We start from the raw sequence: 19,785 nt of genomic DNA, 5'->3' as shown, positions 1-19,785 counted from the left end.
TCCCATTATTCTGGTTATTCCCATTATTTGGTTGAGTGAGGGAAACCAATTTATACATACATATATATGTGTGTGTGTGTGTGTATATATATATATGTATATATATATATATACACACACACATAAAATATGCAGTTTCATTACTCTCAGATATTCTCAAAAAGTCAAACTAATTAACTCCATCCTAGAAGAAGTCTTTATCATTGCAACATAAATTAGTCAATAGCCATGGCTGTGGTAATAGAAACTATTTATTTTTACATTTCTAATTTACTGGAAGGTACTACAAACTGTTGATTCAATCAAGGATTTTAAATTCTTCCTTAAAAGCTTTAACTTAAGGTCTTAGACTATTTCCAAGAACTTAGTATTTACAGTAATAGAAGTTTAAAAACCAAACTAGTGGTACAATTTCTTCAAAAAATTTTTAAAGAAAAATCAAGTCAAAAATTTAAGTTAAAAATGTCTGTAATACAAGTTGACTTAAAAATCATGTTAATGTTTCCTTTGCTGGAGATGCTAAAATATTTACTCTTTAATCTCATTTCATATACTGATATAGAAAACTAATCAAATTTATATGTGATCAATTAAAGAAAAATTTTAGGAAAAAAATTTACAACTTAAAGTACAGCACTAATGCTCTTCCAAGTGTTACTACAGCAGTGATAACAAGGTAATGATCAGGTAAACTACATATTCTTCTGGGCAACTGCAGTCATAATTCAAGTTGATGTGCCATTATTATTGCTGGCCTGCACACTCAACGCTTAATACAGAGGGGAAAGAGAGCCAAAACAATTTTGTTTTTGCTATTGTTTTTTCTTAAATAAAATATAAATAACTAAAACCAAATGAATAAAATAAGCAATTAATAAACCAGCAAGAAGTAGGGACCAACTTCAGTAGGATTCCTGCCACACTTCTTTTCAGAATTAAATTGTGAACAGTAAGAATTCTACATGATAAAATGTTACTGAAAATACTCTCAGAGATGACAGTAAACAGAGTTAGATGTTGTCTAGCAGGTATATGACCATCTGAGGTTCAGAATATTTACTCACCAGTTTGAAATGGTGGGGAAAACTCTCAGATCATCCTATAATATAGTCAATTTTAGCAACCAAAATTATGAGCTAAATTGGAGTGGTTTTTCAAAAAACTAACCTCCAACCAGTGAAATCTTGATTCAGGAAACAATTATCAATGGATGCTAAAATCAATAGAAAACGGTTGTTGAAAAAAAAGAATATATTCACAATCTCAGGTATCATCCCAGAGATCCACAATTACAAAGAAGAAAGGTAACTTTACATTAGAGAAATCTGGTATATATACCAGATTAATCCAGAAATCAAACTAAATGTCAATAATAATGAGACAACGTAAAATGTGACTGCTGATGCACTGTGAAGGAAACGTCTATGTAGTGTTTATGTCAAACATATTTAACCTGATTATAAACTTGAAAAAGCAATCAGACCACACTAAATTAAGAGGCATTCTCAAAACTGGTTTGGACTCTTCAAAAAATGATAGTGTCTCAAAAGATTAAAAATTAAAAAGTAAAGGAATTTTGTGAGATTATAGGAGACTACAGAAATAGGGAAATCACATGTAAGGCACCACACTCTAACTGGATCCTGCATCAAAAAGAAAAAAAAAAAAGAAAAAAAAATATATGTAGGAGAAGGAAATAGCAACCCACTCCGGTACTCTTGCCTGGGAAATCACATGGACAGAGGAGCCTGGTAGGCTACAGTCCATAGGGTTGCTAAGAGTCATAGACGACTGAGCGATTTCACTTTCACTTTTCACTTTCATGCATTGGAGAAGGAAATGGCAACCCACTCCAGTATTTTCACCTGGAGAATCCCAGGGACAGAAGAGCATGGTGGGCTGCTGTCTATGGGATCGCACAGAATCGGACATGACTAAAGCAACTTAGCAGCAGCAGCAGCATAAAGAACATTATTGGAACAACTGAAAAAATTTAAATATGGTCTAGATGTTAAATAATATTGTATCTTTAAATTTCTTTGAGTGTGATCATAATATTATGGTTATGTAAAAGAAAGTCCTTTTTCTTGGGAGTTATATGCTGAAGTACCTCCTGGTAAAGTAACTTGTTATCTGCAACTTACTTTCAAATGGTTCAGGAAAAAAGAAAATGTATGTGTGGTACTTCCCTGGCAGTCCAGCGGTTAGGACTCCATGCTTTCACTACCAAGCACATGGGTTCAATCCCTGGTTGGGGAGCTAAGATCCCACAAGTTGTAAGGCATGGCCAAAAAACAAAAAAAATGTATGTGTATATGAATATACATTAGAGAGAATGAGACAAAGTAAACATGACACAATGTTAATACAACTAACGAATCTAGGCTATATGAATATATGAGAAGTATATATTATTTCTCTAAATTTTAAGTATGATTTTAAGTTTGGGGAAGAGTAGGGAGCATATATGTATGTATTTGCTTTTATGCTTTTAAGTATATGACAATGGTCTATGGAAGTGTGCATAAGAAACAAGGGTGGTAGAGAACTAGGAGGCAAGAAGAGGAGGCAATAGAGGAAGACAAACAGGTGTGGGTGGGTAATTCTTTGCTGTGTATTATATTGTACCTTAACATACTTAGGCTGCCGTCTATGGGGTCGCACAGAGTCGGACACGACTGAAGCGACTTAGCAGCTTACAGCAGCAACATACTTTTACATTAAATGTTTTATGTATTTAAGAAATTAATAAAAAGCTTTTTTTTTTAAGTTCCAGCAAAAGTACTGAATCTGCTATAGTGAGATTATATTGGTTTTCTTCTGACATTCCCAGGGAAATATTTAGGTAGGATGAATTACCCAAGCATTTAACAACTGTGATTTTTTTTTTCAATCTTAATGAAAGGTATATCAAAGTCACTGGGCTGGGCAGAGAGGTGAACAGGTTTTTTTCAGCCATCTACCCCAAGTGTGTCTGCCCTCACCTGCTAATAATAAAGAAAAACTCTTACTGATGGATATGCATAAATGTGGGCTTCCCTGGTGGCTCAAGGTAAAGAACCTGCCTGCAATGTGGGAGACCCGGGTTTGATCCCTGGGTCCAGAAGATCCTCTAGAGAAGGAAATAGCAACCCACTCCAGTATTCTTGCCTGGGAAATCCCATGGACAGAGGAGGCTGGTGGGCTACAGTCCATGGGGTCGCAAGAGTTGGACAAAACTTAATGACTAAGCTACCATCCCATGCATAAATGTGAATTTTATAAAGAAGAGGGGAAAAAAAAGACTGAGATTCTACATAAAATGGCTGTAGGTTGGTCCACCATACTGCTAAAGTTCCTCTATCACCTCAAGTACCCAAATCCTTGATGTCAGTTGCATCCTAGGACCTGCATACTAGGAAGAGAAAGCATTTTGTTCCCAACACCCACCTGAGGGCCCGCCGCTCTGGATAATCGAGGTCATAACTTTGCACAGAGTCATTGCAAGAGTCCCGGGAACTGCCCTGAAGCAGCAGCTGCTGTGGCAATCGCACAGGCACTGGGAACTGGTGCACAGAAGCGTTGGGCTGGGCAGTTGTATGGTAAGGAGGCGGGATGCTATTGCTGGTCTCACTGCGATAGTCACTATCTCGGTCATCCACGGCACTGTCAGGATCTTCGAAAGCTGTGGAATAAGCACAGTCAATCAAAATATCCCAGCTTGATTCGGTTCTCTAGAATGCTTTTCTGCTTCCAACATAGGCAGCCAAAAGCCTGAGCCTTGAGAACAAGAGCAAGCTGAGCTGCCCATGAGCGTAGTGACCTTAAAGTCATGCAAAAAACTGTCTCAATACCCACAAGTCTCTCTCCTTCTCTAACAAGATAAGACAACTGGTTTAATTCTAGTGCTGATTCTCAGAGGAGTTCCAAGTGGCATCTCCCCAACGCAGAATTTTCTGGAATTCTGTTTCTCTAAGCTATTGCAACCCTAATGAAAACCTGCTTTTAAATGTCTTAAATAGATTCTGGTGCTCCACTATTATCAAAATAGGGCAAAAGGAGAAGAAACAGTTTCTTCATCTCTTAGAAAAGCGAAATTTTTGTTTAAAGTTAGCATGATGTTTTTCAGACTTTAAAAATACATTGTTGAGTCAAATAAGCAGGTCCCCCATTGAAAACTGGTACAGGAAATCAAGAAGGTTAAAGTCAAGACTTAGAAGTCAAGTTCTGTATGCAGCCGAGAATAGCAGCAGTCTTACTGTCTAGCTGCAACACTGTTTTTTTCTAATAATTTCTATTGAGCACCCATACCCTGGGCTCAGAATTCCCATTCCAAGCCTTTATCCCATTTCCTCAGAAGAAGAGGAAAACACATTCACTGCCAATGGGGTGTTACTAACAAAGCAGCCAATTTATCTAATAGCAGTGACTACAATTTCATAGACTTATTTCCGCTTTTCCAGTTAGTACCTGACTGGTCCCCATTTTTTCCTTGGTGTTAGCTAAAATGACCAGAGTTACAAATCTTGTTCCAAGCAAAAATAAAAATATGCAACACTGTGCTTGGAAAGGGAGTTCAACCTAACAGTGTTTTGTAGTTTATTTTCCACAGAAGCCATTTCTGACACGATACCCATATGTGTGTAATTAATAAGGTCCCATATGTTCTTTCTTGCCAAGTTTCTATTTGGCTCACAATAAGGAAAAGGAACATTCACCATCCCAAAATGTAGATACTTTAAGCAGATGATGGACTCATCTTAGAAATTAAAAAGAAATCTTGGTAGCAATGTGGGCAGCAGAAGCCTCCTAATGACCATTAAATGAGGCTTTTACAATAGCTCATGTAGGAGATAAGATATATCCACACAATGGAAACAGAAGAGAGTTAATGAACTAGAGGAAGAAAAAAGACAGAAATGATAACAGTTGGGGACAAACGGAAGGTAAGAGGGAAATGGCCCCTTGGCTTCTACATCAGACAACTTGGTAGATAATCCCACTAAAAGACAGAATGTGAACATGTGGGTTCCAGACATCGCTCGGGGTTACAGCTGGGAGTAGGAGTAATAAGATCTGAGTTTTGCCCACTTAAGTTTAAGGTAACAAAAGGAACAGGGAAGTGAGCAGAACTTCAGGGGGAAAAAAATCAGTATGAGAAAGGCTAATCTTCAAATGGTCAGGAAAAATACCAGTCAAACATGGGGAGAGAAAACACTCTGTTTACAAATCACTCTGATTACATGTTAGGGAAAAGAGACTTTGGAGGTACTGGTTTTAGACCTTGATGCATCTGCTGTGCTGACGACTAGAAAGGATCAAGGGGCAAAAACCAGTATGCCATTCAGATGTAGTCTTTCTGAACTCACAGAAGGAGTAAGTGTGAAGAAGTCAGTGCTGGATTATTCATGCATACAGATGAGGGGGCAGAGGCAACCAAGGAGACAAAGAGTCTCCAAAGCAGCACAGTGATAGACAATCCTGTTGACTATGAGGCCAGGAGAGGGTAGCTCAGCCAGAGTTAGGAGCCCAGTATCCTGAGCCAGAAACTATGTGGAGAGACCCTTCCTCACTGCATCTGACCTATGACTCCTGACCTATGACTCCTTAATAATGATCGGCTTTATTTTGCTAAGCTAAGGGGAGGGGTATTCCAAAACACCCCTAAAGTCTGACACATTTCTGTGCTGAAGGAATAAAGGGCAAATAAAGAAGAAGCCGGGAGCAGAAGAAAAGAGGGTATGAAAAATAGGAGGAGACTGGAGAAAGGAAGTGAGGTGAGACAAAGAATAGGAGCAGAAAAAAGGGTGGTCAAGGGCAAAAGCCAGCTTTTCTCCCCCTACACCATCCCCAATTTTCTTAGAAAGGAAATATCCTGGCACCACCAAAGCTGATTAGAAACTGAAAACGGAAATTACAGAAAAGACGTGAGTGAAAGCATCGTGCTTTCAGTGTCCCAGCAATGATTTCTTACTGGATCTACCTGCTACTGCACAGAACCATTTCACCTAGAACAGAAAACTTCTGGTTTCCCTGAGAAAGAGACACTGAGAACAGGTTTGGTTATTCAGCTTATGGAGGACTTGTGAGCTAGTCTGAGGGCAAAAGTTGAAAAGCCCTTTGAAATTAAAAGGCTGGGAAATTTTACTCATTTAAATATTTATTGAGTGTCCACCAGCTGCAAGGCTAAACAACACAGAAGACTTGGATTATAGAGTCAGGCTAATAGGAGAGAGAAAATATGGATACAGATACAAGGAAGTATCTATCATGAGAACAGTATAAACCAACTGCTATATGAGTTGAAGGTTGGATCACTTCCTGTTAAAATGAACAGGGAAATCATTAAGGAAGCTATGACTCTGAAAGACTGGCGGGTTTTTAACAGGTGAAGATGTGGGTGAGGGGAAATGCCTTTTAGAATCTGGAGAAAAGCAATGGCATGAGTAAAGGTCCAATGATGGGAAAGGAGATATATATATATATATATGTAAAAGGTCATATATATTTTTGGTCATATATATTTTTAAAGGCTATGTATATATTTTTATGAAACATTTTATAGCTCATTTAGCAAGTACATAAAAGGACATGAAAGGGAAATGACAGAAATAAACATGGAAGAGTAGGCTGGGACAGAGATGAGCCTCAGGCAGACAGTAGGCACTCAAAACTGAATGATGTATTGAACAGTGAGGTTCTCCAGTATGTGGGGCTCCTGGATTGAGTCCCCATCTTTAAATCCAGAATATAGGCAAAACTTTATCAGAGAAGGAATGAAAATTCAAACTTCTTTTTTTTCATGGCTTACTTCTTTCTACTCGAAAACCTTAATAATCCAAGCTCTCTCAGGCTGCGTTTGCATAGTTTCCTGGTGCAAATACTCAGGATTCAAATCATAGGAAGTACGTACTCCATGAGAAATTATAGTGGCAGAACAAAATTTGGCCCCTGTTAGCAACTACTGGATACCTAATCACTGAAACTCAATCAACCTGTCCACCTCCTGTCAGCCCAGGTAACACAGCCAGTAATGCCAGCCTAGGGCTGTGACTCTTGCTAGAATGACTCTCTTAGGTTCTTAGAGAGAGCCCACTCTCTAAGCTCAAGAACAAAGGTGGCCTCTAGCCTAGCTAGACTGCTTCAAGGAAAGTCAAATCATGTCCCCAGCCTCTGGCTCACATCACAAAACCAATGACCTCTCCTAGAATGAAATTTCTCCTCTAGTCATTGTGCCCCTTAGCTAAAAGGCCAAAGGAGGGGCTGATGGCACTTGTCTCTGTGGAAGATAAATCAGGAGGTCCTGTCAGGATTATAATTGAAACTTTGAAATTTCTCCATCTCTCTCTCTGTGTCTCTCACACTCACACACACACATACACAAACATGCATGCACATGCACAGACAAAGTCTTCAGGAAATCAGCCTGAAAGGATATAACTTTCCACTGCAGCAAATTCTTTCCTGGGCTTCAAGAAGGGGAAGAGGAGGGATTGGCATTATATATGCTTATATGCATGAATATCCAGCCTCAGTCAGAGGGAGTATGTTAAAGGGTAAAATTAAGAAAATTATAAGGTATTCAAATTCTTACGTACTCTGTTGGTCTCCCCAGCCCAAATAGGTCCAGTGACCTAAGAAAATCACAAGTGGTAACAAAGAAGAAGAGTGACAGAGACAATTTTAGGAAGAATTCAAAGATCATTTTCCATCTCACCAATTAGTATATACCTATCTGACTTGAGTCTACCCTATTGTATTCCATTTATTTTTCATAACATATAGACAGCATTTGCCTTCTATAGAGCATAAGACAATCTCCTTCTGGCCTAGGTGTCTCTCAGAACATCATCACTGAGGAGTTAATATATCCTTCCATATTCAAAATGAGAAAAATTTGACCTGCTTCTAAGAAACCCTTCCTTATCTCTATGTTCACCAAACCTGAGCCTACTACAATAAATCCACAAGAAACTCAGACCTGGTTACTCTGGGAAAGATAGCAATTCCCTTATTCGGGAGCAATGACATCTAATTTTTCTGCTTTCTATTGAAAATTAAAAAGCCAAAGGATGGTATTAATCTCTAGTCTTCTAATATGTAACAAAACTCTGTAGCTTGCAGGGCACTCAGATATAGCCACTTTTTTCTGAATTTCCTATAAATTTTTAATAGAGTCTGTTAAAACACAGAAGCTTCAACCAAAGAAAACTGAAAACATTTCCTACACATTTTTCCAGATTAAAAAATTCAATATTAATTAAATGTAAATCATATTGCACATCCAAGCTGAGGAAATGAGACTATGCGTGTGACACAGGGTGTTTATACACTGAGGGTCAATTTTCTTCTTACATACTTACCTTCTTCCTACCACCTATGTCTCTTCTCAGTTTAGTGTGTGATTTAAAAAATTTTAATAATTTAACTTTCTAACCATGAAGTGGGGGTAAAAATTCTCCCAGGCTATAGCGTAGTTGCCATAGCAACTGCAACAGGATAAGTACTGTGTTTCTTTTCCAAAGAAAACTGAAAAATAATCACATGGAACTTCCGAATATGCCTATCAACTTAGATTGCTTCAGGCTGCTTCTCACTGAAACTCTGGGCTCACAGAAGGCTCTCTTGCATTGCATAGCCTCATTCTTAAATGGTCAGCAGCAGTACATAGTAGGTGCTCAATAAATATTTCTTATGCAAATAAATCCAACATATGACCCTATCCCATCTACTGAGTCCATCTCTAAACCATGAAAATAACAGTTATGTTCTCTGACTATCCAGTTCCCTATTTTCACTTCAGCCTGGTACCATTGTAAGAGAAACAACACTAGTTTAATTAGGCCAAGTTTCCTTTCTACCCCTCAAAACCACTAAAACATCACACTAGCCAACAGAACTATTACTGTGGAGAATTAGATTTTACTAGGCATTGTTGTTCAGTCGCTCAGTCATGTCTGACTTTTTGCAACCCCATGGACTGCAGCAGGCCAGGCTTCCCTGTCCTTCACCATCTCCCAGAGCTTGCTCAAACTCATGAACTTATGTCCATTGAGTCAGTGATGCCATCCAACTAACTCATTCTCTGTCATCCCCTTCTCCTCCTGCCTTCAATCTTTTCCAGCATCAGGGTCTTTTCCAATGAGTCAGTTCTTCACATCAGGTGGCCAAAGTATTGGAGCTTCATGAGTCCTTCCAATAGATACTCAGGATTGATTTCCTTTAGGATTGACTAATTTGATCTTGCAGTCCAAGGGACTCTCAAGAGTCTTCTCCAACATCACAGTTCAAAAGCATCAGTTCTTTGGTGTTCAGCCTTCTTTATGGTCCAACACTCATACCCATGCATGACTACTGGAAAAACCATATATTTGACTGTATGGACCTTTGTTGGTAAAGCAATGTCTCTGCTGTACTAGGCATAAGAACCAAGAAAAGGAGGACTGAAGTGTTCCAGGAAACCAAAATTATACATGCAAAGGCCCATTCAGTAAACAGGATAGTTCTAGCATGTCTGAATGAGACTCTGCAGGGTTATGAAAGAACCTGAACAAAGTGAGTCTTAAGTATTAATACACGTATGTTTAAAAATTTAGTAATGTTACTAGTTTAGAATTATTTGGAGGGTAATAGAGAGCTATTACAGCTTTTGAGCAGGGGAGAGACAGGATCAGATTTCTCATTTTAGAAAGAGAATGGTGGTACAGTGTGGCCAGAGGTTGGTACAGCAGGTAGACAGGGAGGCTGGTAAGGAGGCTATTGCACTGACCTGACAAAGGCTTGAACTAGGGAAATAGCAGAGGGAGTGGAGAGAAGTAGATACATTTATAAGATATGCTGGAGGTAAAGTCAATAGGGTTTAATAGGTAACTGAATGTGGAGAGTGGAGAAAATAAAGCCTAAATAATATTGCCCAGGTTTTTACCTTGAGTTACTGGGTGGATATGACATCATTCATTAAAAGAAATACAAAAGAGAGGAAGGTTGAAAGATGATGAATTCAGTGTTAGATACATTTACTGGCTCTGTAGTATCTATGAGACATCTCAAATGAGTATAAATGATAGACAGCTGGATATGTGAGAAAAGAGATGTGGAACAAAAGACTTGGATATTTTCAGAGCACAAGATCCCATGAGTTACAGGAACTTTTCTTTGTCCCTTGTTATATCTATAGTGCCTAAACAGTGTCTGGCACAAAGCAGAAGCTCCACAAATATTTGTAACTGAATAGATAAAATTAAAATGTAAGTAAACAAAACAATGAGGTAGAGAGGATAGGACAAGAAAAAAACTGTATATAGGGGAAGAGGGAATCTATGGAATAGACACATTTTTAAAAAAACATAAAAAAAAAAAGAACTGACAATACAGTGTTGGTGAGGCTGTGGAGCAACCAAAACTCTCACATGTGGCTGGCAAGAATGCCAAGTGGTAGGCCACCCTGGAAAATAATCTGGGCATTTCTTATGAAGTTATACACACACCATGCAACCCAGCAGTATTCTTCCTATATATTTACCCAAGAAAAATAAAAAATCCTATATACAAATGTTTACAGCTGCTTAATTCATATTCACTAAAAACTGGAAACAAGTGTCCTTCAACTGATGAATAAATAAACCACAGTACACCCATAAAGCAGAATACTACTCAGGAATAAAAAGGAATAAACTAATGACACACATAAATGAATTCCAAATGCATTACAATAAGTGAAACAAGCCAGACCCAAAGCTACACACTATATAATTCCACTTAAATAACTTTCTAGAAAAGGCAAAACTATAGAGACAGAAAACAGATTAGTGGTTGTCACGGGCCAAGAATGGGAGAGGCTGACTGTAAAGAGGTTAAGGGAATTTTTAGGGTTGATGGAACTGCTCTATACCTTGACTGTGGTATATGGTTACATAACTGTATGTGTTTGAAAAAACTCATAAGATTGTACACTAAAAGGGAGAATTTTATTATATGTGAATTATACATTAATAAATCTGAATTTTAAAAAAAGCAAGAGTCCACAAAGGAGCCTGCAAAGAAGCTGGAAAGGAAGAAAACCATGACAATGAGGTCCCTGAAGTCAGGAAAACAAGTTTTCAAGAAAGGAGTGACAAGTTAACAAGTAGCAGTGCTAAAGAGTAATCAAAATAAAACTGAGAATGTGCTACTGAATTTAGAAACAAAAAAGTCACAGTAATTTTAATGACAGAAATTTTAATGAGTGAAAGCTAGAGTATAGATTGTTCAGAAGCAAATGGAAACACAAGTAGTGGAATAAAAAGACATCCAGAGATTCCACAATTCATGCGTAAAACGTGCAACATGAGCAAGGTTGAGGGTACCACTTATCACAGGACATTCGAGAGGAAGCAAAGTGAGAAAAGACACTGGCCACACGTGTTACAGAAAAACCTTCAAGTATGCTAAAAGCTTACTAGAAAACCAGTAACATCCTCATGTTGGGCATTCACACATCAAATGAGTATCAAACTGACAATTTTAATGAACAGGCTAATGTTTCCCACCTCCCTAGAGCTTCGAATGTCTTTAAGTTCACATACTTGACAAATGAATAACCAATTACCCTCTAGCTCAGTGTTGCCTGAGGTGGCTCAGAGGTTAAAGCATCTGCCTCCAATGCGGGAGACCTGGGTTCGATCCCTGGGTCAGGAAGATCCCCTGGAGAAGGAAATGGTAACCCACTCCAGTATTCTTGCTTGGAGAATCCCATGGACGGAGAAGCCTGGTAGGCTACAGTCCACGGGGTCGCAAAGAGTCGGACACAACTCAGCAACATCCATTCACATTCATAAGAGTAAGGCAGACTAGAAAACTAGAGCCTCCACTGTCAGAGACAGTTTATTTAAAATGTTATGAGCTCTCTTCAGATATATTAGCATACCAAGTATATACATCAAGTCCAAAACCACAGAACTCTGGACATTTCAAAGCCAACACTTCAAAACTATTCCTAAAATTCCTTTCTATTTTTATCTCCCATGTCCAATCTGTCAACAAGCTTAGTAATTAAGTTCATTGAAGTCTCCTTCCAACTGTCCCTTCCTGATAGGTTTCACTCTTCTTATCGAAGAACTTGTTATCTCATGCTTGAATTATTACAGATTTTGATTGGACTAAGGTCTGTCTAGTCAGCGCTATGGTTTTTCCAGTAGTCATGTATAGATGTGAGAGTTGGACTATAAAGAAAGCTAAGCACAGAAGAACTGATGCTTTTGAACTGTGGTGTTGGAGAAGACTCCTGAGAGTCCCTTGGACTGCAAGGAAATCCAACCAGTCCATCCTAAAGGAAATCAGTCCTGGGTGTTCATTGGAAGGACTGAGGTTGAAGCTGAAACTCCAATATTTTGGCCACCTGATGTGAAGAGCTGACTCATTTGAAAAGACCCTGATGTTGGGAAAGATTGAAGGCAGGAGGAGAAGGAGATGACAGAGGATGAGATGGTTAGATGGCATCACCGACTCAATGGACATGAGTTTGGGTAAACTCCAGGAGTTAGTGATGGACAGGGAGGCCTGGAATGCTGCAGTTCATGGGGTTGCAAAGGGTCGGACACGACTGAGTGACTGAACTGAACTGAAGACCTTCTAAGGGCTTTCCTGTGTCTCAGATGGTAAGGAATCCGACTGCAATGTGGGAGACCTGGGTTCAGTCCCTGGGTTCAGAAGATCCCTTGGAGAAGGGCATGACAACCCATTCCAGTCTTCTTGCCTGGAGAATCCCCATGGACAGAGGAGCCTGGCAGGCTATAGTCCATGGGGTCACAAAGAGTCAGACAGGACTGAACGACTAAGCACAGCACAGCAGCAAGACCTTCTAATCCCTGTTCCATTCAATCTATTCAGCAGACTGAAACTAGATTAATTTTCCTAAATCTAGCTTCTAATCACTTCATTATCCTTTCAACAATATACAAGTCTTTATAAATAAGTATATTTATCTTCCTGGCTCTGGTATCAAATAAACATGAAACCCCATTGTTAACCAGTCCCCCAAAACAAAGTTTTTGTTACTGGCAAACAGATTGTCAAAGTTCCTATGCTTGCTGTACTCAGGAGATAGAAAAAGGAATGAGTCCAATTTCCCTGACCCATCCCCTAACTTCTGAGGCTAGACTATCCTTCACTTCTACTCCTTGTTGGTATAATGAAAATGATTTGAGCTTTGGAATCAACCTAGGTTCAAAGCCATCGCTTACTAGTTGTGTAACCTTAGGCTGGTTAACTTCTCTATACTTCTATTTGTCATTCATAAAGAGTGAAGAGTAATACTACTCAGATTTGCAGAAATATAGAAAATCACATATGTAGCATTTTACTACCATGAGTTAGACAAATGGTAATTATTCAGTAAATATTCCCTATCCTCTTGTATATAGTTGGAACCCATCCTTAAGTTCTACTTAAACAACTCTCTTTGAACAATGCTCAATGACTTCAGTACAGTGTCTTTGTTAAACAACTCTCCTTAAACAATGCTCAATGACTTTAGTACAGTGTCTCTGTTAATAATCAAAATAAAAACCATCTGTTTATCTCTTAAAAAGTTAAACATACATCAACCCATATGATCCAGCTGTTCCACTCCTAGGTAGTTAACAAGAGAAATGAAAACACATGATCATGTGGATGTTCATATTAATTATAATAACTGGAAACAATCCAAATGTCTATCAACAACTGAATGGATAAATAAAATGTATATACTCATGTAATAGAAGACTACTCAATAAAAAGAAACAAATTACTGATACACTGGACAAAATGGAACAATCTCAAATTCTTCGGCTGAGTGAAGGAAGCTAGACACAAAGGACTACATGTTATATGTTTCCATTTCACATAAAACTCTAGGAAATCAAATTTAATCTATAGCGATAAAAAAGCCTATCAGTGGTTGCCTGGAGCCAGGGGTGGGGAGAAGGATGATCTGCAAAGAGCATAAGGAACTGTTTAGAGATAATGGAAATGTTCTGTATTTTGACTGTGGTGGTAGTTTCACTGGTATATACATCTGTCAAAAGCAATCAAACTCTACACTTCAAATGGGTGACTCTTTTGCATGTACATTATATCTCAACAAAGTTGATTTTTTTTAAAACACTTTAGAATTTTACTGCTTGCCTTCCTCCAGTGAATCCCATCTCTAGCCTAGGTTTAAGTTCTTGAGAGCAAGATCCAATCTTATATTCCCTTTATATTCCTCCCAATGCTCAGCACAGAAATCCTGTACTGAAGGAGATAACAAGTGAATAAAATCAAGTTCTTCTTAATCTTAGAAAGCGCTGTCTTTAAATTTTAAGAATTAGTTGAGACTCTTGTTTAAAATGCAGATTCCTAGTCCATATTCCCATAAATTCTAATTTAAAATGCCTGAGTGGCATGGGAACCTGCATTGGTTGTTGTAACTGCCTTTTCAATAAGCAACTTGGACTGTAATGCCAAGTGATTTTTGAATAACAATTTGAAAAACATGGCTACAGAATCTCCTATATGAAAAACACCAGTCTCCAGACTGAGCACTCCAGCACAGTGCTCCTGTGCTGAAGGATGGAGGAAGCAGCCAGATGAGCTCTCCCTTGGGCTTGAAGACCAGTTCACTGTGATCATACAGGTAACTGAAAAAATTCTACCAAGTCCAGGACCAAATAACTGGTCCCATTAATTTTAATAATTAAAAATGAATCCTCTTACCAGAAGGCAAAGCTTCTGCACTTATTCCTGTTGACTATGCTATAACATACTCACAAGCTGCTTCTGCCTACTTCATCCTGTTTCTAGTGGAAAGTGTAAGAAATCAGAAATACATTAAAGAAAATAAGGTCTATAATTATCCAACAAAACACCTCCGGACAACTATTATATCACCAATGAATAGTCCAGTGCTGGTCAGTTTTTCTATGACAGTGAAATGACAAGAGATTTGAGTCTTAGACTTCAAGTGGACAGCCATCTGTCTAGAACAGCAATGACAGGACTCACCTATCAATTACTAAATTGTAGTAATTACTAGATAGCTCACAAAGAACAATGAAGCCAAACATGAGAAACTCCTCTCTCGAGACAGTAGACTAGATGAATACCACAGAGCTTCTCTTTTCATGGAAAAACAGTAAAGAATCTATAATTAAGAAAAGTATTGAATACTTTGAACCTAACATAGGCAAATAACAAAAAGAAACTATTGACCAAACTTCCTTGTGAATATAGATATAAAAATCCAAAATAAAATATAAGCAAACCAAACACAGCATTATATTAAAAGAATACTTTTTTTAAAAAAAGAATGTTTTTTACCATAATCAAGTAGAGAATGTTGAAGGAAGGCAAAATGATTAATAGAAATTGACTAGTACATTCATCACTATTTGTAAGTCAAAGGAAAATACCCCTGAATTACTGGATAGATATTATTAAGGGCTTCCCAGGTGGCTCAATGGTAAAGAATCCTCCTGCAATGCAGGAGACAAAGAGACATAGGTTCATTTCCTGGGTCAGGAAGATTCCCTGTAGAAGGAAATGGTAACCCACTCCAGTATTCTTGCCTGGGAAATGACAGAGGAGTTTGGCGGGCTACAGTTTATGGGGTCAACAAGAGTCAGATGTGACTTACTGACTAAACAACAACTACTAAGGTATTTTTGGTTTAAGTTTTTTTTAAAGGTTATTTTGATGTGGACCATTTTTAAAGTTTTTACTGAATTTGTTAGAATACTGCTTCTGTTTTGGTTTTTTGGCCCCAGGGCATATCGGGCTTTAGCTCCCCAACCAGGGATCAAACCCACTGCCCCTGCATTGGAAGGTAATGACTGGACCACCAGGGAGTCCCAATTAAGGCATTCTGAAACATTCAACATCCATTCACATTCACGGTTAATGTGAAAACTACTGGGGAATAAAATTCACAGAAGTACACAAATGATAAGTGTAGTGCTCAGTGAACATGTGAACACACTCAAGTAACCACCACACAGATCAAGAAACAGTATTAGCAGCACCCCAGCAGATCTCTTCCTACCTCTTTTCAGTCACTCAACTAGCCTTTGAACCAGCTGATGCCCATCGCACTTTTCCCAGAGAGCCAACTGCTACTTCTCTCACTTCCTCCAAGTCTTTACGCAAAAGTCATTTCACTGTGGCTTATATACTTAACCGCCTTATTTAAAATTATAATTCCATTTCAGTTCTAGCATTCCCAATTGCTTTTCACCAACTACTCTTTTATTGGTCCACTCTCTAACATCCTATATTATTTCCTTATTGAGTACGTTTATTATCTATCTCCTGCCACATAGGATCTTTGTCTGTTTTGCTTCCTGATATGTCCTAAGCACATAGAAGAGAACCTAGAATGTGCCGAAAAATGTCTGTAGAAAAAAAGGATTGAGGGATACAAGCAGACAGGAGAGGGGAGGGTGAAAGGGCAGTATGGCTGGATGTAAGAAAAGGAGTATAAACAACAGGGTTTATAAACAGGTACAATCTTTCTAGCAAATAATCTGGCAGTATCTAAAAAAACTTCAAATGTGCATATTCCTTAACTCAGCAGTTCGACTTAATAGAAATACACTAATTCAACTGATATATATTGAGCAAAGGTACTGGGGATACACAAATAAGCATTTTCCCTACTCATGAAATTTATGAACTAGAGATAAAAATAAATATTAAGCAAATAATCACAGTTCCAAGTAAGTTATAAAGGAAAGGTAAATACACAGAGGTCCATAAAAGAATATATAGTAGGGGAGGGGAGATCCATGTGCACATTCAGAGAATTGAGGAAGTTATGATCATAAAGTCAAAATAATAAAATAAACTTTCTGTTTTATGATGTATGTGTTATATATGTTATATATGTAAATGGGGTTCCCTGGTGGCTCAGCTGGTTATATTCTACAATTAGATTATAACATATAAAAGTTGTAATTGTAGAATATAACATAAAATACATTTATTTATATATATAACATTATATATATATAACCTCATAAAACAAAAGCTTATTTTACTTATATTCCATAATTAGGTTTTTGTTTTTTTTTTTACTGCATCAAGCAAAATGCTCACACCACAACCACCACCACCATCTGATTGTTTCATTCTCTTGCGTTAAGTCTTTAAAGGCTCCCCATTGTCTTCAAGATAAAAATATAAACAGCTTGCTGTGACATTCAAACTGTTCCTGACAGGAGCATTCTGTGCCTCTCTGGCCTCTTCTCTGACCCCTTCCTTACTCTATCTCCTGCCTTCAAGCCATTCACAATATAGTATACTTAAGGGATGCTTTTTCTTAACTATTAGTATGTTTTACTTATTTATTTATTTATTTAGGCTGCGCTGGGTCTTCAGAGCGGTGTGAGGCTTCTCAACTGTGAAGGCTTCTCTGGTTGCGGAGTGTGGGCTCAGTAGTTGTGGCACAGGGGCTCAGCTGCACCATGGCAAGTGGGATCTTCCTGGACAAGGGATCGAACCTGTGTCCCCTGCATTGGCAACTGGATTTTAAGTGATGCTTTTTCATCTTGATATCCTAATACCATACTCTCTTTCCTCCTTTCCTTGACTGACTCCTACTTATCTTTCAAAACTCAGTTTATTTTGGAGTTTTGTGGGGTGTGGGGAATGGATAGCTACAACACAGGAGAATAGTAGGGAGTGAAATTATTCTGTATGATACTATTAGGGTATATGTGTCATTACATATTTGTCAAAACCCATACAATATGTAGCGATGTAATGCACAACATGAAAAATATAATTAACACTGCTGCTGCTGCTGCTAAGTCGCTTCAGCCGTGTTCAACTATGTGTTACCCCGTAGACGGCAGCCTACCAGGCTCCTCCGTCCTTGGGATTCTCCAGGCAAGAACACTGGAGTGGGTTGCCATTTCCTTCTCCAATGCATAAAAGTGAAAAGTGAAAGTGAAGTTGCTCAGTCATGTCTGACTCTTCACGACCCCATGGACCTACAGCCTACCAGGCTCCTCCATCCATAGGAGTTTCCAGGCAAGAGTACTGGAATGGGTTGCCATTGCCTTTTCCATAATTAACACTACTGTATGTCATATATGAAAGTGGTTAACAGTAAATCCTGAGTTCTCCTCACAAAAAACTTTTTTTAACTTTGTATTTATACAAAATGATATTCACCGATCTTATGGTGATAATCATTTCATGATGTATGTAAATCAAATCATTATACTGTATACCTTAAACTTACAAAGTACTGTATGTCAATTATATCTTAAAACTGGAAGAAAAAAAAAAAGGAATAATCCCATTGAATATACAACCCAAAGAGTGAATCATAATGAAACATATGGACTTTGGTTGATCTTAAACTTTTTTTTTTCAATTTAGATATTTCCTCTAGGAAGATATTCCTAACCATCCCAAATGTGGATTAAGTTTTCTTTCTCTATACTCCCCTGCCATTTACATATCACATGCTACTAGTTATCTGTTTCCTCCTCTCTGGACTTGGGTTCACTAAGATCAAGGACCTTCCATTTCTATACCATCTGGTGCCTAGCATGATTCTTCGCATGAGGAAGAGGTGCCCAATAACTGTTAGTGTAATGAACAATTCTATCAATTGTTGATATCTACCATAATTCTGTCAATCATGTTTTATCAATCAAATTCATTTCTTACCACTTTTACCAATAAAATCTATAATAAAAAGCCATAAGATGACCATGCTTTTATGGGAATAACAGTTATGCAATTAACATATAACAGCTAATTTATGCCCAGATTAGGCACTTAGATGTTTTAATCAAATAAAACTTTGATACACTAACCTGACATTTTTAACCTGCATAATTGTCTAACATAGCAATTGAACAGAAATGATAATAAGTTGATGTACTGACTGCAATTAGCCACATCAAATTTTTTCTGGAAGATGGCAGTTTAGAAATAAATAAGCGAGTCAGAAGGCTGCAATTAACATTATTTTTATCAGCCAAACCATATTGTTATAGTCTGTCTCTTTTCTTTGTTAGTTTGCCAACACCTATAATTAGCATCAGTATCAACTGCTTCCACCAATATCACATGTACAATGTAAAACTCATCACCCACTCTTACTGACAGAAGTCCTAGGCCCACTGTGCTGCCCTACTACTAAAATAAGACTCCCTACACTCTAGGAGTCTGTAACTAGCATATTTCCCTGTCTGAGAGTCCTAGTCCTGAACTAGATGTACCAGAAGCTATGGACTCATCCTTTACTCCCACTACCCAGAACAGACAACATGCCAGCCAGGAAGAGGTTCCTCAGCTAGGACTGAGGGAATAGAGTGGGCTCTGTTTTGAATTTCCCCTTCATAATTTTCATTTATCCTACTATGAATATCTTAGTACGATATATCAGTACATTCCAATTAGCTTCTTCAAAAGTCATCTCTAAACTCATCTCTTCTGGAAAGTCTTCCTGAACAAACTACATGTCATTCTTAACCACTTGCTTCTTTGCCTCCTTAATATTTCCCTCTCTATTTCCAAGGTATCACTATTCCTCAGATAAAGTGGTAAGCAGTGGAAGAAAAATGGCAAAGAATGGATATGAGCTAGACTTCTGCTTCCTGGGATCTGAGAAATAAGAAGGGGATAAGGGGAAACTGATGAGGTGGGAGAATCTGCAGAATAGAGGCCAGGTGCGAATGCAGTCCTGCTTTCCTGCAGGGCATGTAGTCCTCGATAAATAAGTGAAAGTAAGTGATGGCTCAGCGGGTAAAGAATCCACCTGCAATGCAGGAGACACAGAAGATCCCTGGGTCA

The 19,785-nt window shown here is 38.2% G+C and overlaps 1 protein-coding gene across 1 annotated transcript in view; it reads right to left on the bottom strand.

Annotated features, from left to right (window-relative positions):
• UNC13B (unc-13 homolog B) overlaps window positions 1-19,785 on the bottom strand; it is a 215,393-nt gene that overhangs the window by 100,046 nt on the left and 95,562 nt on the right. Inside the window, exon 8 of the mRNA XM_068973725.1 lies at window positions 3,430-3,664. Within this exon, the coding sequence (XP_068829826.1) occupies window positions 3,430-3,664 (235 nt within the window). The remainder of the gene's footprint in view (window positions 1-3,429; window positions 3,665-19,785) is intronic.

This window comes from Capricornis sumatraensis, chromosome 6 (genome assembly GCF_032405125.1).
Source record: "Capricornis sumatraensis isolate serow.1 chromosome 6, serow.2, whole genome shotgun sequence".
NCBI classification, from domain to species: Eukaryota; Metazoa; Chordata; class Mammalia; order Artiodactyla; family Bovidae; genus Capricornis; species Capricornis sumatraensis.
Note: the sequence above shows the minus strand (reverse complement) of the source record. Positions and strands in the feature narration are given on the sequence as shown.